This window comes from Netta rufina (genome assembly GCF_964035555.1).
Source record: "Netta rufina genome assembly, chromosome: 9".
Classification (NCBI taxonomy): Eukaryota; Metazoa; Chordata; class Aves; order Anseriformes; family Anatidae; genus Netta; species Netta rufina.
The window spans coordinates 3404591-3426606 of NC_140132.1; the positions used below are offsets into that span (position 1 = coordinate 3404591).

A 22016-nucleotide genomic window follows, 5' to 3' on the forward strand; every position below is an offset into this window, starting at 1 on the left:
GACATTGTTAATTACAGCTCTTTACAGGACATTAAAGTCATCAATTAGGCAAACTCTTACTCTGCAACAGCAAAAACAAGGTAAACTGAATTCTGAAAAAAAAAAGATGCGTTTAATGACTCATGTGTACACTTGATAAACTTGCACAATCAAAATGAGGATCTTGAAAACTGGAGTTGCAAAGTCTGCACAATATTTGGGGAAGCAGCATTTAAGTAACAGGATGACTTTTCTAGTGAGATGTTTCAGTGTGAAACTGTAGTGCCCCTAATGCTAATGGAGCTTGTTAAGTCCAATTATACATTGGGGTTGGCAATCAGACAACTTTAGGTAATTAAAAAGGCAATGTCTACAGAAAAAAAAAAAAAAAAGAAAAAAAGAAAAAAAAAAAAAGATTGGTTTTGTTTTTGAAAGCAGAGGAGCCACGTTGCTATACACACCTTATATTAGTTAGTGTATGAGATGGCCCCAAAGGGAAGACAAAGAGCCATTGAGAGAGAAAATACCTGGAGTCACTGGAGAAGCTTCAAATTTGCTTTGTGAATAAAACTGAAATTGGCTTATTCCATCAAATACTCCCTTTTGAAATGGGAGAGCACCCCTGGCTTCAGTAGTTCTGCCTCATGACCACTGAGCGACGTGGGCCTAACCTGGGCAATGCTTTGCAGTCTTTGGAAAGAATTATCTTCATATTAACTCATTACAAGAAGAGAAATCCCAGAATTTGGCACAGGGGAAGGAAAATAAATAGAAAAAATATCTGTATCTTCTTACAAGCACATTCTGGAACATGGCACATCCTGGAAATATTAATTCACACTATTTATTTAAGCAAAAGCAAAAGATTTCTGACTGGCTGGGGACGGAACTTCCCTAATGCAGAACAGCTCAGATACCCAATAAAAAACGGTGCTCGGATTAAAATATTAGAAAGTCTAGGTAAAAATGACTTCATCTTGGTGAGACTGTGACATGAAATCACCCGAGCTTAATTGATCATTTCCTGAACTCGGCCCTCTCTGGTCCCTTACCAGTCTAGCCGAAAAATGAGTTTCCTGCAGAGGTGTGGCGGGGAGCCTCAGGACAGGAGGGGACGCTGCGCTCGTGCTGGGGACAGGAGGAGCATGTCTCAAGGGGCTGAATCTCCTGGGACAACAGGAACCCATAGGGCAGCCGAGTGCTGCTGGAGGCTGCAGGCCCCATCACAGAGCAGCTCTGCGGCTGCCTCGCTGCTGCTGTGAGGGACAGTGCCTGGGGAGGCTCCGGGAGCTCGCATGGTGCTTTGATGTCAGAAAGCAGCCAGCCTGATTTCAGGAACCTGCAGCCAAGCTGCCCCACCCTACCTAAAAGCATATTCCTGCCTTCCTCTTGTGTAACACACAGGCTGAAGCGTACAGTGGGCATTTTCTCCACTTTCCCATACTTTTGGGAATGAAGTGTTTGTGCTTTTCTGTTGCAATAGCATGCCACACATTTCACAGAACGTGCACAGGTTTCCCTCGGTGGTTTTGGTTTGTGCAAAAGTCATGTCAACGAAGAACGAAGGAACCTCCTGCCATACAGCTGGCCCCTTCCTGCTAGCTGTGGATCCCAAACCTGCTTTGTGAGGTGCTGCTGACAGAAGGGTTAGGGTTAGGGTTAGGGTTAGGGTTAGGGTTAGGGTTAGGGTTAGGGTTAGGGTTAGGGTTAGGGTTAGGGTTAGGGTTAGGGTTAGGGTTAGGGTTAGGGTTAGGGTTAGGGTTAGGGTTAGGGTTTGTACGTGCTCCCAGCTGCTACAGGCAGTGGTGGCAGGTAGATACACTGTTAGGAGAGGGGCAGCATCAAAGTTTGCTTGGGAAAGAGCGGGGCTTTTAGGAAATGCCTCCTTGGCATCAGCTGGAAGAAATGAGAGGGTGACGGGGACACACAGGGCCACCCTGTCAGCTTGTGGGTGAGCAGGGCAGCACCCCGTGGGGTGAGTCGCTCCCCTCCGGGGGAGGGCATGGGCCCAGCCCCTCTGCTTCATCAGTTAGCCAAGCCACAAGCCTCGAATGGCTTTCACTAGCCCGTCCCCGGTAAGGGCCATGCCGGCGGCGCGTTTCCAGAAGCAATTTCGAGGTCCGCGTTGACGGAAGCCTCGCTCACAGCCTGGCCGCGACCCTGCGACGCGCTCCGGGGGCACCCACCGGGGGCCACCCCTTGCACCGTGCCCCTGCCGCCGCCGCTGCTGCTGCTCCTGCTGCCGGTGCCGCTCCGCCCGGGGGCGGGCCGTGGGCGGAGCGGGGCGGAGCGGGGCGCGGAGCGGAGCGGAGGGGAGCGGGGAGCGGGGAGCGGGGCGCGGAGCGGAGCCGAGCGGAGCTGTGCGCGCCCGCCCGGACCCAGCGCGCTCGGCAGCGCCTCCCGCCGCCGCGGCACCATGTGGCAGCCGGCCACGGAGCGCCTGCAGGTAGGCGGCGGGGCCGGCGGAGCATCCCCGGGACTCTCGGCTGCAACTTCGCCCCCGGCCCGGAGAGGCTGGGAACGGGGCAGGGGGGTGCGGCGGGGCTGCCCCGCGCCCGGTGCCCGCTGCGGGTCCGAGGGGCTGGGGCGCGGGGAGCGCGGCCCCGGGGCTGCAGCGGGGTCCCGGGGGAGCGGGGTGCCCCGGGGCCGGGTGGCACCGCCGAGGGTGCGGGTCCCGAAGGGTCGGGGAGCTCCGGCCCCGCTCGGCAGGGTGCTGGCCCCGCTTCTCTGCGTTTTTTTTTTTTTTTTTTTTTCTTTAATGTATGCTTTTATGCAGATTTGCATGTAAATAAAATCAGGGTGAAATCTGAGACAGGCAGGCGGCGAGAAGAAATCCAACTCACTTTGTAGCTCCGCTGTGTCGACTTCGTTAGTTTCCAGAGCAAGTGTCTGCTGAGAGAGGAGCGGGCATTTTAAGCAAGAACCGGCGGTCTGGCTTAGCTGTCTGCCAATTAAAGGTTTTTGTGGCTTTTGCAATTGAAATTGAGAGTTTGCTTTGATACCATCAAGCAGAAAATTCAGAGGTTTGGGTTGAGTTGATACTAAAGCCACGCAGAGCAGATCTTTGAGCGTGAATCCCCCCAGCCAGGAACAGGAACAGTTATTTTTCTCCAATAGGCGTGCTTTGCTCTAGGACCAGGAGCTTGGTTTGTAGTTGGTTGGAACAATAGTTTGTGGGTTCCAGGACAAATATTATTGTGTAAATTCTTACGGTGTAAATATTATGAACCTTATGTAATATTATTATGTAAACGCATTATTATTTGTTTGTTTCCTCTGCATGAGCCAGAAACCTGTGGGTACCGAAGCCAAGCAGCGAGACCACCTGTGTTATGGTGATCCTGGGCCCGGTGCCGAGGCTGGGGCACCTCTTCCACCTGCACTCCGGTGGGACCGTGCCCCTGGCAGGGCATGTGCCCCCGGGATGCTGTGGGGGAAGGACCTGAGGCTGCACCCAGCACTTGGCACAAAGAGCAGCGGAGGGAGGGGAGGAGAAGGGGAAGGCTGAGCTTAGCAGTGGTGTGCAGGTCTGGGTGGTATGGATGTGTCCCGTTCTTGGATTTCGGTTTAAAGCTAAGATACTAATGTAACAAGTGGGTGATGCTGCCTAGGAGCACGTGAAAGGCTAATTAGAATCAAGTGCTTATGCTGTGCAGAGGAAAGTTGTGAGTGTAACCTTACTCAGCTTCCTCGGGCGCGTGCGTCCCGCTGCAGTCTGCGACAGCCCGCAGGGATGAAGTTATCACATCCCGTGCCCATGCAGGCATCTCTCCCTTGGAGCGCATGGGGAAGACCACGTGCTGCCGGGAACCTGGGCTGCCTGAGGGGGGGACGCGCACCTCGCTTACCTGTTGCAGTGGGATTGAGGTGTAGGGGAGGCTGTGCTCGTGGGAGGCAGCCAGGAGCCCCGAACCACTCAGCAGTGGTCACTGATCTTGTGCAACGTAATGTTGGTTGCCTCTAGCTGGAGCCTCCGGGCATCCTGAGTCTCCCAAGATGCTGAGTCTGTAACTGTGGTTCTTGCTACTGGGAATTGCTGGGGAAGCGTATTAAGAGCTGTAGGTCCTGTCAAAAACAAGCCAGAGGGATCCAAACCTCCCAAATTAAATGACATTTTGACTTGTGCTAGTTACTGGAATGAGAAGAGGAGAGCTTTGAAAAAAACTCAAGAAGCCATTAATAGTTCTGTGTTCACATGAGGTTAAATAAAAACATAGTGAACAACAGGCAAAATGAGTGCAGTGAGCACCACCAAGGAGGAAGGCTGCTCTGAGTCACTGGGATGCAATCACCTAATTAAAAGTTGGATTCTAAGGTGTACACACACAAGCCAGAGTTGCGTTGGCAATAGATTATCTAATATTCCCAACTTTATTAAAAAATAAAAATAAAATTGAGACATGGTCATTTCTAAGTAGCCTGATCTCTGTGTTTGTCTCCAAGAACCACCACACGTTGTGCATCACCAGCCTGGCCAGAGCTGCTGGCAGCGCTGCCTGGCCCTCCCACAGGGAGCCTGTGCAAAGCAATAAATACGTGCTTTTTTCCCCTTCTTTCCACGTCAACATCTTAATCCAGTTTCAGGTGTCCTGTGTCCTTCTCCTTGTCCCCAGGCTCCCTGTCTCCTGCCACCCAGCTGCTGTGAAACAAATCTCGGTGCCACCAGGGTACCGCGAGGGGGGCCCCACCTCGTCCCTGGTGTTTCCCCGTGGCGTGGGTGGGAGGGTGCTGGGCATGGGGTTTGGGCTGCTGCAGGGGAGGCTTTGGCTACTGGGGCACTGGGTAGAGTCGATGATGTCCTGTGGTCTCTGTTGACATGTTCTGCAGTTATGTGCCAGTCATGCCAAGATGCAGCAGTGTTTGGGGGATGTATATGGCAGGTTCCAGCTCTGTCTTTTGTAGGCTCTCCTCCAAGCTGATGTATGGGTGCAGAGAGCATGGAGCTGGGCTTTCGTGAGTTGTATGTGGTGTCATTGTGACTCAGATGCATCTTGCGTCAGTTTCCAGCTGTGCCAAAGTGCAGGTCTGTTATTAGTCCGTGCTGTAGCTCTGTGCTAAGTAAAACGGCAGTGAAAATATTTTCATCTTTCTGCATATTTCTTTTGGCCTGGTTTAGTAAGAGACTGTGAGCCGACTTTGGAAGTGGCTGCCTGCTGTCCTGGGTCAGCCCTGCCCTCCTTGCTGAGGACAGCGGTGTGTGGTTAGCTGAGAAGGGCACACTCGTGGCAGCGTGCAGACACCTGCCTCCTTCTGGGAAGGGTGCAGTGGTTGTCTATTGCTTGTGGGTCTCCTTTCCTTAGTCACACCTGGTGTGCAACAGGGCTGCATGTTCCTGCTCTTTGGCTGTTCACGTAAAAGCTGCTGTTGTTCCAAATGTGCTCAGTCCTGTCAAGTTTCACAGTTTGTGCTGAAGTTTTTGGCCTTGGCTGTGCATGTACAAAAATCCCAGCAGACTCCCAGTGTAGTTCCCAATGGAATTAAATGGAGTAGAAGAATAAGCAAGAGAAATGTAAATATCTAGGTTTCTGGAATTTCCTTGAAAATGCAATACCACTTTTTCTTCTTTGTTTCTTCCCCTTCCGCCATTCTTTTACCTATAGCAATATCTCGGCCGCGTGCATTTTCCCTAAAGTCAGTGGGACTGTTACTTATGTGGGACACTGCAGGGCTAGGACACTGCTTGAGTATACCATAGGGACCAGCCACTCTGGTGTGGTATGTAAGAAGGCTGTGATTTTACAGGTAATACAGGCATTAGCATTTTTCATGCTCAGTGTAAAAGGGATGATCTTTGTGTCTCTTTTGAAAACTTCTTCTGTTCTAATTTTTGCGGCAGCACTTCTCGTTTGTGTTCAACTAAATGCTGGTGAAAGCAGAGGACTTCTGCGTGCCCTGCCTCTGTTGGAGTCCTCGCTGGGAGGTGCAGCACATATATAAGCACTGGTCCGCTGGTTGTGATCACTGGGCTCCAGTTGTGGGCGCCCAGTGCCCTCTGTGCATGGGTCTGATCACGCCATTTGTGGCAGAGTTTGTTGGTAGTCACAGGCAGTGCTGCCTGATTTTTGGCTTGATGTTTGCTGTGATGGCACTGGTTGAAATAAAGCCAAAACTCTTCTGAAATCCATATTTAAAATTAATTCCAAATGTACCCTCTGCGTCTGGTTTGGGACGTGAGGGTCGCAGCTGGGATTTCAGAGCTGCTGGCCACAGTGTTGCTCCCGTGAGGGCTCTGAAGTGGTTTTTGAAAACAACCAAGGTCTTAATGCAGTTCCATTTGCCTGTCTGTGAGATGACTGGTATTTGCTTTGAAACCTAAATTTTCCTGGAAGCTTGATGCCAGACATTGTTTCTAGATAATAAATCCCTGAGGGTGCATAGTTTCCGAGTTCAGGCTGTCCGTAAGCCCTGTTTATAAGTCTTCCTGCTTCTCCTAGCACGTGTGGGCAGAGGATCGCTGTGTCCAAATACATTTCCTTCAGGAGTAGGGGATGCGGCGGTGCTGTAACCTCGAGCGTCCCTGTGCAGAGCTGTGCCGAGCTCTCATTGTGGAAATAGCTCTTGCTTTTGTCCTGTGCGTGGTACCACTGGTGGCCTTTGAGAAGTGGTGGTGCCTGCTGCCGTCATTCCATGTTGCATCTCTGCCTTTTGGGTGTTATTTCTTGGGCAAGTGGTCGCCTCTGGCTAATCAGTCCCTTGATTTCTGCCCCACGCTACTGGAAAGCAGCCAGAGTCCCCACACCCGTGCAGTACGCTGCACAGGGCTTTCCAGTATTCAGAAAATATCCCCTACCACCTAGGGTAAACATCAAACACCTTTCCTGTGTCAGCAATATGGAAACTGTTCCCTGAAGAAAAACCAGCTTTGAGCAAAGTGGCACATGTGATGGCTTCAAGGTAATTGGGTCATGATGTGTGTGTCTCTGCCACTGGTTTTACGGCAACGTTTGTATCTGTGAGATGTAATGTGGTGCTGCCGGTGCTTTCAAATCAGCTTCTCATCTTGATATTATGTTTGTGGTGTTCCGATGCACGTCTACTGAAAATGCGCTGTGCAGTCAGTTGAAGCAGTGTTCTTCAAATTTTTAACAGCATATGGAATAACTCCTCCTTAAAACCAACACAAACAGATTGCAAGTGTAAAGCATACAAACAGCTGTCTAGACAGAAACTGCTGCAAGACATGTATAGCGGGAGTGATACTACTACTGAACTCTGGTTTTATTAAATATTATGTCAGAAGGAAAAAGTGAAAAGTATTTGAAATTTAAGCTGAAGTCATGTGGATGCAAACGTCCGGGACGTCTCACAGCACAGTGTTTTGGCATTATATAGCTACAGGATATTTTTCAAGGCATCAAAGTTTTTATGCCAGTTTGCTACTACGACTTTGCAGCAGTCAGAGATCTTTCAAACAAAACTCAGTGAATTGCACCAAGCTCATCTGGCACCACTTAGCCTGGGCAGAGCCTTTTTTTACGTTATTTATTCTTTGTAGAAAATGAATGGCTCTGGAAAAATGCTAATTTTGGGAAGCATTCTATGACTGAAAGAAAATCAAAATCAGTGACTTGTTTTGTGGAAAGCCCTCTGGGAAGTGATCTTAGGGGTTCGTTTATAGTGTACTACCAGTTTCAGTTTATGAAGCTGACAGCCTGTTTGATGACCAAGAAAAATAAAAATAAATAATTAAAAAAAATAAGCAATGATTTCCTTGAGGAAAGTCAGTCAAAGCCCAAAGCATTCAGTCTAAATAGTTCAGGATTTTACCTGCCTGCTTTTTTGTTTTGTTTTGTTTTTTGTTTTGTTTTTTTTTGTTCCCTGATGGCAGCCAATAGTACAGTCCATAGCAGCATTGCCATCACCTTCTATGGGTGGTCGTGTGTGCAGCGGGCAGGCCTTCAGCTGGGCAGCGGAGCCTCTGGCTGCAGGGGCTTTGTGCCTGGGTTAGGGTGGTGGTGGTTCTGCTTGCCATCCGGCGTGCTGCACAAGCAGGATGAGAGCCTGGCCTGGGTGCTTGTGGATGTGGAACTGAAAAGTCCCTTCAAGCGATGTTTGATACTTGCTTTCTTTTCTGCAATGCTTTCATGTATAATAATTGAACTTACTTGCACTTCAAATAATAGCTGGAAAGTTGCAGATGACAGCAGCATTAGTCTGCCGGGCTCTTCTTGATTAAGTGCATAAAAATTTTTGAGCAAAGATTTTAAATGTGGGTGATTGTGTGGGTAAAGTGTCTGTGAAAAGACCTAATGTGACCTTTCATGAAAATGCGGAGTAGCAAATACAAATCTTGATGCATAAAGTCTTTGGGGGAATCTTTTTTTTTTTTTTTTTTTTTTTAAATTGTGTTATTCTGATACTTGATATCTATTTTAATGATAGCACTCCAACAAAATTGTACAGTCTCAGAGGGATTAAGTTGATTTTGTTACAGTGACCCCTATTTTAGCAGTTCAGCATCGGCTTCTAAGTGTTGGCTGTTTTGAAGAATCTCCATGCCTGTTTTCACTGGCTGTGTTTAAATGGTAGCTCCTTTCCTGATGAACCAATTATTGTTGACAACAGTCCCAGTGCAAATTCAGAAGCTTAAAAATTTTGCCATTCCCACTGTTTGCTGCCTTTGTTCCCTCACAGGCCTCCTTCACCCCCATGCCAAGGGCCTCAAGCGAGGTCTGGGATAGGCCCCAGGCCTTCTTTGGCTGTCCCACTCCGCTCTTGCTGGTTAATGGCTGACCCTGCTTCCAGGCAGCCTTAACAGCCCTGTGTGTGACCCGGATCCCTGATGGGCTTCCTGAGGACTGACCTGAGCTGTGAGCGCAGGTATCTCAGAGCCGTGGCACCAAAGTCACTGGCAATCTTGTGCTGTGCCCCTTCATGGCACTGGATCTGTGCCATTCCAGATGGTTTTCAAACATCTGCTCATGTGAAAATATTTTCTCCAGATATATTTGATGGGAATTGCCAGGAACACTGTGAACAGATAGAAAGTTAATTAAATGTCCTGGAGCTCAGATTTGTGGCCGCTTCTTTCTTCCCGCTCCAGGCTCCCTCTGGATTTCAGAGATGGATATTCCATACGTTTCGTGTCAAGCGTTCAGAATGACCCTGGAGTAAGTTTCCAAATATTCAGAGCCTCCATTTGGGGCCAGGCTTTTCCAGAGACCTTTTTACCTGGTGGACTGAGCTCTTCTGAAAACATGACCACTCATTCAGCGCCTGTAGAGAAGTGGTGTTCAGAAGTCTGGTCCTACTGGGGGAGTAGCTGCCCTAAAGATCTTGCAATGGGAGCTAGTCCAAGCTCCATTGGGGTCTGTACTGACCTTCATGGGCCTGTCTGGGCTTCAGGGCAGGGCAGCAATCCCACCTACCGTGCTGTTACATGGATCCAGAAAGCTTGTATGGCCTCATTTAAAACAAACATTTCTCCACACTGTGGAACTCCTTCCTGAGAGTGGGCTGTGGTGCTGAGAGACAAAAGGTGTGGGCAGATGCAACCTTTCCTCTCTGTGTGGCTCTGGTCGAGTCTCTGCATAGCATATCTTACTCTATTGGTGGCTTTCCTGTAGCTGGAGATGAGCTTTCCTGCTGTCAGGATTAATGCTCGCTTTCTGAGCTGATGATGATACTGACCTGAAAACAGGGGTTTTCCTTGGGGGGAAAATCACTCCCTCTAGTCTCTCTGATAAAAACAGAAAAACAAAAATTCTACTGTTATTTATCAAACCTGACCAGTCCAAATTAATATGCTGAATTTGGTTTCTAGTGTTATGTTAAGAGACATTTTTCTCAAATTTCCAGTGGCACTTCTGCTGGAAACAAGACTGCCACCAGGAGGGTTGTGTCTGGGTGTGCTGGTTCTTGCAACTCTGGTGCGGACGGAGCTGGAGCACACCAAGACAAACAGCAAAAACATAAGGCTTCAAAAACAGGGTTTTAATCTCTCTCTCTCTCTTTTTTTTTTTTTTTTTCCCCGATTTGAGACTTTTAAAAATAGAATCTTTTTCCAATTTTTAGCTTTTCCATCTGGATTTTTTTTTTTTTTCCCAGTTTTTGACCAGGAAAGTTCTTTTTGGAAGCCCTGCCCATAGCTCCCTGAGCTGCCTGGGGGTTGAGGCCTGCACAAACCTCCTCCCTGCATCCCCACTCAGCATGTCGGCAGAAGGCGGCAGAGAATTTCTTTCATCCTTCAGAAGGCTGTCAGGGAGGAGTCAAAGCAAGGCCTGGAGAACAGATTTTGGTGGTGTGGTGCTTGGCAATTAGGGCTTTCAAAATGTATGGTGGGCTGAGTGAAGTTTTCATGGGGTTGTGTGTGAGGGGACACAGGCAGTATTACTGTGGGGTACCAGGCAATTTGGCACATTTCTCATATGTAGATATTTTAAGGTAGAGGTGAGCCCCAACACGGAAGCACTTGGATGTACATGTGGAGTGTAAAGTGAGCTGTTTCTGTGATGCTTTCCAGGCTTGCATACTCTACAGTGTCCATGTTGCTTTCCGTGTTGCCAGTTCCAGCACTGTTGAATGACAGTAAATCAATTTTAACGTGAGGTGTTTTATTTTTCCTCAGTGTTTTGTTTTTTGTTTTTTATAGTCCGCAGGAATATTCCGTGCCTGACTATAACATTGAATCAACAAAAATTGTAGAGGCTTGAATCTTGTCCCAGTGCTTTCCAGGAGGAGGCTGTGCAGTGTGGATCTGTGCAGGCTTCAGTTTTCACAGCTGGGCTTTGTTGTTTGGGTTAGAATCAGAAGGAAGGATATTCTGAAAATTTCACAGTGGTCTTCTCAACAGTTTGGCTGAAAGGGGCCATTGAGCCTTTGTTGAAAAACTGTGTGTTTGAGCAAACCTTGACAGTGAACACAGCTTTGGTGTTTCCTGCAAAAAGGAGCTGCAAAGTGAGCACCAAACCCACCAACAGTGTTCCCTGAAGTGCAGCCATGTCTTGTGTTCAGCCTGCACTCTCACTGCCACTGCTTCTTCTGGCTGGTACCTTGAGTTTCTTCTGGATGTCAGCATCCAACTGTTTCCTTGCAGCACCATCACTTTGTAAGGAGAAACGTGTTTATTCCATGGCTGGCAGAGGATTGTGTCTGCAGTCACCAAAATATGTGTCTCTCTGCTGTTTGGCTGATGTAGACTGGGCAGGGTGGAGGAAGAAGGTAAGTGTGAACCTAGGAAGGAGAGAATTTAATCCCTGTAAAACTCACTGGAAAAATCACAGGAGCAGACCAGCTAGAAAGTGGGCGTTTTGCTTGATTTTGTGTTTAGAGTCACTAAAGAGCCCAGAAGCTTGGTGCTGGGATGTTGCCTTTCAAAAATGTTACACGTTTTAATCTTGTACCTTTAAAATCAAGAGTTCATGCAGAAGGAGGATTTGCACATCTCTAAAGGTTGCAGGGGCCAAGGTGGTCCAGCTGTTGCCTTTTACTGCAGATCATCATGGCAGTCTTCAGTTTGTTCTTTCTGGTAGCTCTGAGGTCACACATGGCTCCCTGTGCCTCACTTACGGAGTCCTACAGCTTCTGGCTTGGTCATGGGATGCACACTTCCAAGGAGTAACCCCAGGACAGAGGCGTGGGGTTTTTATTTTCCTCATCTACTGCCAAGGACAGAGTTTGAGCCATTTCCTGGTATCTGTCCAGTGGTGACTGGGCAGCCTGGTGCAGGAGACAACCCCATCAGAAATACTGGGCTCACTGCAGGGTCTGGAGAGGTGAAGGTCAGCCTTCCTGGGGGACAGAGCAAGCCTTGGACTGAGACAACTTACTTTCATAATCAAGGGCAAGGAGAAGCCCTGGCACTTCAGGACAGTATTCACTAAAGTTTTAATTAGTCACTGTTTAATTGTTTCTTCCCTGAAGTCACTCTCCCACATCCTTCTTATGACTGAGATGCTGACAAGTTTTGGGCACAAGCAGTGGAGCTCATCTGACTAAGGAGAGTCATATCTGAAGAGGTCGTGAGTTGCAAGCAACAGCTGAAATGAGTTAGAGAGCTCTTCTCCTGGAAAGAGCCATCCCACTGCCGCAGCTGAGGGATTTCACCCCATGGCCGGACAGGCTTCCTCTGGTTTTGTTAGCCCAGGACAGGGCTGCAGCAGGTTGGAGTGGGGCAGTGGGGTGTGGGTAGGTGAACGTATCTAGGGATGTTTGTCAGCAAAACATCAACAAGAGAGGCTTTGGACTAATGTGAAGTGCCTTATAGAGATGTGGAGCTGTTGGATGTGGGGGCAGCAGGATGTCCCCTTGGTGGGGAGCTGTCAGCAGCTGGGGAACGGAGGGGGCTGTGGCTGTCACAGCCCAGAGCCCTGTCTGCCAAAACCTTGCACTGGCATGACTTGGTTCTGACTGGCTACGAGAAACACAAATATTGTTAAATGATTTTCAGAGGGCTGTTATGTTGTCTTTTCAATTTAGGATTTTTGTTTCTCAACAGCAGGAGTTATTTGTGGCTGCTTACATGACATTAGAAAAATATCCATGTGCGGTGAGCAGCATTAACTGTGGAAATGTCCGTAACTGGTTTGTTCTGCAGTTTACTATGCCTTCTCTGAAAGCAACAGGCTGACCTTCAGTTTCTGTGTTATGCTTTGAGGGTTTTCTTCCATGTATGTGAAGCTTTCCAAGATAAATGAAGTGAATGTGGTTTGGCATTTAAATCACTGATGTTATATCAAGCTAGAGAATTTCAGACATTTCAGACACCATTAATGTCTAAATAGATGTCACTTTGTTCACGTGGGGATAAACTTTGCTCCCATCTATCTATATGCAGATCTCTTTTGGTCCAAATTCTGATCTTGGTAAGTTGGTATTAATCTAAGTGCTATTGCTAATGTCAGTGGAGCTGCTCAGGGTTTCTTTTGCTCTGAAGAAACCTCATGTGTGTTTGGGAGTGTCCGAATTTTACCTGATTTTTTTTTTCCTTTATTTTTAAGCAGATATATGTGACTGTGAAAAGATTTAATGTCTAAGCGAGCCAGACTGAATGTTTCTGTGTTACTCTGTTTGGAACGTGTTGTTACTGAGGTCATTCTTGACTGAGCCCTCGCTGTTTGGACAAGGGGCTGTTACGTATCCAACCGGAATGGCTGTGTCACGCTGCGAGCCGGGAGCCCGCTTGCTTTGGGGTGGAGGAGAAAAGCACTTTGCAAAATATTTAGGGAAGCATTAATAAACCTGGTGGTCACACGGCTCCTTCCCTTTGTGAGGGTAAAGAATGTGTGAAGGGGGCCCATGGGTGCCATGCTGGGTCCCCAGGCATAGGCTGGGAGCATCCCAGGCTCTTGGCCACCGACCTGCGGCCCTGCAGTGCCCACGGCCACCCCCTGCTGCAGCCTCCAGCTGTCCGTGGGCTGTGGCCTGGCTTCAACAGATGTTTTCGAGATTTTGGTTGAAAAGCGTATTTCTTGTTTGTGAATACAGTCTCTCTGATTCCTTTTTTTATTTACATGTTTTCGCAAAAAAATTTAATGTTTCTTTCTTCAAAGGGTTTAAAATGCCTACTCCATTTTTTTTTTCCCCAGCATTTATCAGGAGCAACAAAAAATGTTTCTTACCCAGCAGCTGTCCTTACAGAGTTGAAATTAGAGAGCAGTCTGTCTTATCCTGGGAAAAACATAATTTCCAACATTTTCTTATTCTCAAATCCATATGTAGCACAATAGGAAAGTGATGTCATATTCTTCTTTATTATTCCAAAAGCTATCTGGTGCTTTTAAAATTTAATTTATTTATTTATTTTTTATTTTAAAATGCTTTCTGGGAAGTTTTTAGATCTGGCCTCCTGAGTTTTATAACTCAACATATACCTGAACAAAATCAGACTGAAACATCTGCTTTCAAAAATGTCCAAGGCCTTACAGCGTTATACGTGACTTCCCATACAGATAGTGAAGGGGAGCTGGGAGTTTGAAGAGCCAGATAACGAAGCTGATCATTGTTAATCACTGCAAGTGTGCTCCAGAGCTATAGGCAGCGGAGTGGTTATGGCTGCATAATAGTTTCCAGAAAAATAGCTTGGCATCTTTGTAGCACCCCAGTTAGCAGGCGTCAGCAGGCAGCAGTATAGCTGTGTTATAGATATGAATTCTTTTGTCAGTGCTATCCAGCTAGTGGAGCAGGTGAGGGCTTCCTTTAAGTGCCAGCTTGAATCTTACCCATGGGATCGGCACACTGGGGAGGGAACGGGGCTGCAGGCACCTCGCTGGGGACTACAATGGGAGCAGTGACACCGCACAGCTTGGCCGTCTGTTATCCTTCCCTGGGGATGGAGGAATGGCTTTTAAGCATGTCATCACCTCCTCAGCATAATCAGTTTTTCCTGCTGAAAGGTCATTGCGGTGCCAGTGCTGGCAGCGCCAAGGGGCAGCTGCGCGCTGGAGCCTTTACGCTGCGCAGTGGTGGTGCCCTGGTGTGGAGCAGCTCTGGCGACTCTTTGAGGCAGCTCTCTTTGCCTGGGTGATTGGCGATGCTTGGCTGTTGGTATCACAGCCTTTGGCCCACCTCATCCCTCCTGTCAGTGGTGTATGGGGATGCTGAAGTCCAGTGGGCCTCCAGCTGAGCAGGGGCTGGCCGGACAGTGCATGGCACGTGGGGAATTCGGCTTGGAAAAACTCCTGTGGGCTTCAGAGGAGAATTTGGGGATGGACTCGTGTCTGAAAGGAGAAGCCGTGAGCTCTGTGTCACTGTGTGCCACCAGTTCTTGCCCACCCTGATGGATGTGTGTGGGAGCTGACAGTGTTGTGGCACGAAGTGTGTACTGCGAATGCCGTGCTGTGATATGCTGGCTGGTCCTGGGTGTGTTACCTGATCCCATGTGCAGACCCAGGGCTTGCTCTAGCGAATGGTTAATGCTGTTCTGCTTTGTACACCTGGAATTCAAAAGAGAACACTTTTTTTTTTTTTTTTTTTTTTTTTTTTTTTTTAGTTCATCATCATATCTTGGAAACTGATTGGAAACAAAATAAAATAAACTGAGCACGTGGAGTCTGGGCAGATCTTGGTAACATCTGGACCAGCTTGTCTGGTACCATGTTATTTCTATGACCTGATTTGATTTAACTTTCATGCAATGTTGAAATGCTGTTTGTCTGTCTGCTGAGGTGCTGGATGGACAAAGGCTTGGTCCTCACTAGAGGAGCTGCAATGGGGGGCAAGATGATTTCAGGCAGTTCCAATTTCTAATGTCTATGTTTTGATTAATATCTCGTTAACCTCATGTTAACCCTTAACACTATGTGGTTACAAGTATAAATATTTATTCCCAGAACGTAGCTGTAGATATGTGTTAGGATTAATGCTAAATTGTTAGTATTTAGTACTCACTTTAAATAAAATCAGTTTATCAGACTGCTTCCTTTTTTTCTTTTTAATTGCCAAACGAGTGTGCACAAACAGGGTTCAGATGGCCAGAGCCTCCAGAATCTCATTATCTTAATTGAAAAATGTCAGCCTTTGACATTAATAAATGATTTAGCTAGCACATGATTCAGTCACTGGGGAGAAATGAAATTGGCTGTTACAACCATTCCTCGCTTCTAGATGATAATGATAAGCTACAGCCCACAGCACTTCAGAATTAATAGCTCAGGGCTTAGGACATTATTTTCATATATTAGAACATCTCAATTTCATTGCATTTGGTAACATTTTATTCTGGAATATCTTCATGTAGAAAAAAAGGAAAGGTACATGAGGGAGATCCTCCTTTGCACTCTGATGTTGCCATTCAGCTTTTTACAGTCAGCAGATGTGTTGCCAGTGCTTGGCCTCTTCTTTTCCTTAAAATCAAACTGTTTTGTTTGTGTTGACCATTAAGTGAGGCCACTCTTAACTTAGCAGAGGAAATAAGTTGTTTAGTCGGTTTGGGTCTAGCTGTGTATTGAACTACTGCAGTAAACAAGTAACTAATTCTCATCCGAATGCACTCTGCACAGGGATTTTATGGAGTCTTCTGGAAAAGAAAATATTTTTCTGTCTAAAAAGCATTTCCTACCCAGTGACTAGCTGTAAAAGAAACAGCTTGAAAGTATTTCCTGGCTGAAGGAAAGGTTCGGTGCATACTTTTAGTTTGCCATTGTGGTTAACATCAATGTGTGTTTTTCTAGCACTGCTTAAGCTTTCCTCTCTTTTATGTATCCAGAGTTAATAAACATAGGTACAGAAATAACAATCTGAGTCAACCTGCTTGATCTTTTCTTTTCTTTTGGTAGCACCAGTCCAGAGATTTTGCAAAGGGTAATCTGAAGATTCAGGCTTGGCTCTGCTCCTGGCTGAGATCGCTGGTAAAATGCAGACAGCCTTGCTGCTGGAGCAGGGGCCTGAGGCTTGTGGCTTGGCTGGCTGGCTTTTGGTAGTTCGTGTTTTTGTTTGTTTTTTTTTTTGAGAACTAGATCAGTGCAAGATTTAGCACCGGTGTACTGAAGGAGATAAATGGGTGAGGTGAGCCCAGCCAGAGCAGACAGGTATTGCTTTTGCCTTTTGCTTTGTGAAGCTAAAGTGTTGTTTCTTTTAGTTTCTGAGCTGGGTTCGTGAACAGCTGGCAGGAGTGCTAGGAGATGTGTGGCTGTGGGTTTGCACAGTGCAGGTTTTTTGTGCTGTCTCCAGTCAGCAGAGGAAAGTTGGGATTTGCAATATCGCTTTTTCCAGAAAATAGGAAATGGAAGGCAGCAAACACACATGTCCTCAGGTGCACTCAGGTTTTGAACAGAGGGGCTGGGCTTTGCTTCATGCAGCCTGTCTGTTCTGCTGCCACTCTGCAGTGCTGTCATGCTGCAAATGCCTCAGTCCTTGTCCACCTTCCCTGCTGGTCCCTGGCGGAGCTGCTTGCCTTCTTTCAAGTCGTGTATCGCTTCAACCTGACCCTCGTAGCTGGGGACTTCTCTGGAGCCTCATTTCCGTGGATGTGATTGTGTGTAATTTTCCGCCTTAAATTATGTTTGTTGTTTTTTTTTTTTTTTTTTTTTTTTTTTTTTTTTTGCGTGTGTGTGTGTGTCTGTTAGTGTTGCAAGCAAAGTCTAAACTGGTGATTCTGGGATGCTCAGAAACCTGGAGGCAAACGAGTTTCTTAATTTTATTCATTGCTTGCACTCTTTCATTCCTGACTGTTTCTGTACTAACAGATGTTTTACAACTTCAAGAGATGTGGGGTTGAAGAGCCATTAAGGTTAGTCACCTCTGTGGTACCAAAAGCTAGGCTAGATAACCTTGGTCGGTTTTTGGCAAAAGTAGGTTTGAAATGGTTTTGAAGGCTGGGTACAGACAGAGCGAAACCCGTAAATATATCCTGTAAATTTGCTCTCCTGAGCTGCAGACTGTCTCCCAGCAGCTCAGGCCTGAAGACTGCGAGCTAGCCATGCCCTGGGTATCAACACGTGAGTGCCCTGCCGTTACCTTATCACAAAACTGGAGCTAAACCGAGCTGGAAATGGAAAAACCATGTCAATCAAAATAATAACAAGAGGGGCCATGCTCCTAGTAAGTGCTGCAGTGTAACAGTAAATACTTGCATGCTTTTATAGAAATAACAAAGCTCTCATTTCAGCCATGCGCATATTTTTACTTACTGCGAGTAAGCAGCCGCCTGTGCCGAAAGGGCTGTGCTCTAAGCACTAAGTGAAGTCTAACTTCCTGCGGGATAGCATTTGCTAAATATTAAATCATTCGGTGCACATGTATCTCTTCCGGAATTGAAAACATCTTTTATTTATTGGGCTGAGCTGGCAGCCGACACAGAAAGCAGTCTGCGTTTTGTTTATCAATCCACAGAGAAATCCAGTTCTTCGGAGTGTACTTTTCATCTGCCAAGAGCATCAATGGAAAGTTTAACCATCTCCCAGTATCTTTCCTAATTATTTAAACATGGCCATTAAGGAAGACGTTTAATTCTTTAAATAAGGTGCGGAAGGCGTTAGCGAATTGGGGGACATGGTGGAGGATTTAACTCCATGCTCGCTGAGGTTTTGCTGGTGACAGACCACTTGGCTGGTCCCTGGAGGTGCTGCAGACCGGCCTTGCTCGGGAAATCCCATCCCTCGGACCCCTGCCCCTCTCGCCCCATGGGGATGCTGCTGTGGTGGCTGTGGTTTTGGACCATGTGTAGGCTCTTGCTGGGGAAGCCCCGACTGAAAGCATTGCTCTGTGCTGCCATCTATGCAGAGGCTGTTCCGCGAGAAGAAGCAGCCTAGTCCTGACGAGTTCCCTAAGCTATTCCATTCATTTTAATTAGTCTAATTTAAGCTTTGATGTATGCATATAAAAATGGCCCATGATCATTTCAGGGCTTGGCTGAAAACCTCTGGTACAGAGCTGTAAATAAACCCATAGCAATGTGTGAATGCTGGAGGGATTCGGATGGATCTTTTCAGATGGTTTTTGTGCCTGTGTTTGGAGGAATGGGAACGTGTAAAAGGTTTTCCTTGCAGCTGAGAAAACTCTAAAAGTCTGCCATTCCATATTTAACTGTCAGGGTTTTAGTTATTAGAGTCCTAGCAGGAAGATTTCTTGCGTAAATTGTGACATCCAGGTTCACTAACTGAACACAAGGTTTCTTACTATATGGACTTGATAATTAGTTTGTAATTTGTGCATAGGCATTTCACCCTGGCGGTTTTCTCGCAGCGAATAATTTGCCTTTTATTTGTTGAGGCTTTTTTTTTTTTTTTTTTTTTTTTGGTGAACACAGAACTCCCATTCATGATGGGCACAGCAAATGTAGTAAAACATTATCATAGCTGGGATTTGTTGTACACTATGGATTTATGTCAAGAATGTTAATGATTTGTTTATGAATAAGTGAGCCTGTAGTATTGTGAAACAATATCTGGCAGGGCTGCTGAATGGACATTTTGAAAGCAGAGGATTCTTGAACTGAGTAAGCTGTAGATACTTGTATGTCTCAAGCTAGTCATAAGTAGGCTTATGGATTTTAAACAGAAGTGTTTATTTATCATTATGCATTATCATCTTCTACTGCACTCATCTGCCATATGTATGGGCCACTCAATAACATGCAAAGAGGCTGTCAAGTATTTTTTAAGGATAGTTAATCTCCTTCTAGTAGGCTTTATTTTAAAAATAGCTGTTTTTTTTTCCTTCTTCCTCAAAAAAAAAAAAAAAAAAGGCCTTAAGCAGAGCAGTGTGATGTTTGCAGAGTTGCTGGAGATGGGTAATGTACAGTGGGTTTGCAGTGTCTCACTTGCGTGTAGCACCTGGTTTAGCAGAAGAACCACCTGAATTTCCCAGTGAAATTATGGGCACCTGAGCCCAAAGCCTAGGGGCTTGAGTGCTGGGGTTGAACAGCCGGGCTGCTCTGTGGAGCGTGTCTAAACTCTGCCCAAGAAATTATGGCATTTCTTGAAACGGCGTCTTGTACTTTTTAATGAGCTGGGCTATCAGCTCTGTATCACTGGATGGTTAAAATGGAGCAAGAATTGCTTTAACATTAAAACTGTGCCTGGAGGACTTCTCTGAGAAATTGCTTATGATTATTACGTGACTATAATACGGGAAGACAGCTTCACTTCTTTGCTGTGCCTTTTTTCATACTGACTGCAGTTTTGAGAGTTGAAAGGTGGACATGGAAAGCAATGTTCAAATGGGAACGGCTTTGGGAGAACTGCAGCCCTCTCCCCCTTAGAACATGGGTAGGGAAGAGAGGTAAGACACAATTTATTGAGATGCAACTTTTATAGAAGAATTGGGTTTCCTCTAAATACGGTTTGATTGCGTGCCAAATGGAAAAGCGGCTGAGGCCAGAACACATCAGGCACTGAAATGGAGAAGGATCTCTTCCAAACCGAATGGGCTGGAGGAAAATGAGCTGAGCATTGCTCGCTCCTTCTGCTGTGTGTGCGTACACACGTCCGAATAAATGGGAGATACCCTCCTCCGTGACAGCTGAGGATGATGAAGCAGCCGTGGTGGGCAGCCAGGCTGGCTGCAGCCTAACCCAGTACAGGCAGTGACACCCAGGAGTGCTTTACAGGGCCTGGGGCAGGCGGCCGGAGCTGCTGATGGAATTGTCTGGTCTGAACTGGTAATTCAGCAAATATTCAGCCTGCAAGCTTCATTTTGCTCCCGTTCTCCAGTACAGCAGTGCACAGGAAGGGAGGAGGGCACGGAGAGAGGCTGTGGTGGAGCCGATGCACTAATTGTTCTCCATAGGGATGCTTGTGCCCTGCCCTCGCTCAGACCCATACCGCACCATTAAACACTATTAAATACTGGCAGCATAACAGTAAACTGCATTTGTGATTTGTCTACTGTGTAAGCGGAAAAGGCAATCCCAAATCTGCTTCAGGAACATCTTTGTTCTGTTGGCTTGGGAATATCAGTGGTAGTCACCAGAGCCAGTTAATTTCTAACTGCAGTGGTGATAAAACATGAAAGTGGAAATGCTCATGTCATAGGGCAGGAGTTGGAACTAATCACTTTTCCACAGATGCTACAGGGAAAATAGATTACAGCCACAGCCTGGTTTCATGTGCGGGTTGAAGCTGGTTCCCTATTTATACAAGGGATGGAGCACTGCATGGAATACCATGGTCATCAGATGGTACCTAATCTTTATTTCTACAAATAATTATTTTTAAAAATCAGCGTTTCAGCAGATGTACTTGTTGTTTAGCTTTTTCATCATGAAACAGTCGAAAGCTGTTGCCATTCCTTATGGATAAGCACTGCATATGCTCGCCTGCCTTGAACAGAAAACTTTTAGTTTGTGTTCGTGTTTCTGTGGGGAGATGATATAGCTCTTCAACCTCTGATTTTCCCTGTTGTGCCCTTTGTAGCGTGGATGACACTGAGATGCTTATGATACCCAACCAGCACTTAAAGATGTTGAAAAACAAAACTTGAAACATTTCTGTTATGGTGGTTGCTGGATTGCACCCAGGAGGGAACAGGCTTTGTCGAATGATCAAAGGTCCCCTGCACTCATCAGCTGCTCAGAATGGAGCAGACAGATGTTTATCTATCTGATTGTCTTGTAAAACTGTAGATTTGCCTTGTGCAAATAGCTGTGCATGCAAATCTTTACTGATGTTATTTCTGAGGCTTTTCTAATGTCATCTGAAAATCTGTTCTAGACAGAGAACCTGGGATCTGAAATAAAATAAAAATCAAACAAGGATACCTTCCACTCCGGAATTCTCCTAAGCCTCAAGATAATGTAGTTGGGTTAAAGGTCAGTATATTGGAGGGGAACTGGTGGTGATTGAGTGATGTGGAGTTCAAGTGCCCCCTCAAAGTCCGTGACTGTGACTAACAGCTCACCCAGACTTTCCACTTCTGGGTTTTTCTGTTTCAAGATTTGCTTCTGGACTGAATTGACACAGATGTATTTGTTTATTTATTTATTTGGAATGACAATGCTTTAGTTGTGGTGGTCTCCCAAGTAACTTTCCAACAGCACCAACACTCTCACAGACTTTCTTTTAAATAAAGGTAAAACTCGGAATGCACGAAGACAATCCTCAGACATCTAGCTTGGGATCAGCCCTCAGGAAGAGAAATATCCATCTCAAGCACTGGGCTCTGACCTTCTGCTGACTTTCCCAAGTGCAGACTAAACGCAAAACCTTATTCTGTGCCTGTCTGGGGCACTGAGTGCTGCATGTTCTTGAACAGCATGTAGGCAGAGAAAGCTTTGTAGTGGACAGTCTTGGGGATCCCGGCAGTTGCAATGAAAAATCAGCTGGCAGTGCATGGTGGTGAGGTCCTGCATAGCTGTTGCGTTATTGTCTGTGTGCCGTACAGCTTATCTGACAAGCTCTGCGTTGAGGTTCTCTTCTGCTGATGGCACTCGGTCAGAGGAGTTGGACCTCATGATACTAGCTGGTGTTTGCTTCAAGTGCTGCACAAATGATCTTCCCTTTCCAACAGTAGGCAGCTGTAGCAGATGCTATGAGCTAGGCAGTTACTCTTCCTAGAAATGTTTGTGGCAGAGGACGGGAGACTTTCTGGAGTCCCTTCAAAAGCCCCATGTGGATTCTTCTCCCATGGCAGAACTGGGGCTGACTCACACAGAAGCAATG

At 46.6% G+C, this 22016-nt stretch overlaps 1 protein-coding gene across 1 annotated transcript in view; it reads left to right on the plus strand.

The window, feature by feature from the left end:
• The first annotated feature begins 2317 nt into the window (after positions 1 to 2317).
• PID1 (phosphotyrosine interaction domain containing 1) overlaps positions 2318 to 22016 on the plus strand; it is an 82719-nt gene continuing 63020 nt past the window's right edge. Inside the window, exon 1 of the mRNA XM_084291638.1 lies at positions 2318 to 2425. Coding sequence (XP_084147764.1) covers positions 2396 to 2425 — 30 coding nt within the window. The 5' untranslated portion in view covers positions 2318 to 2395. The remainder of the gene's footprint in view (positions 2426 to 22016) is intronic.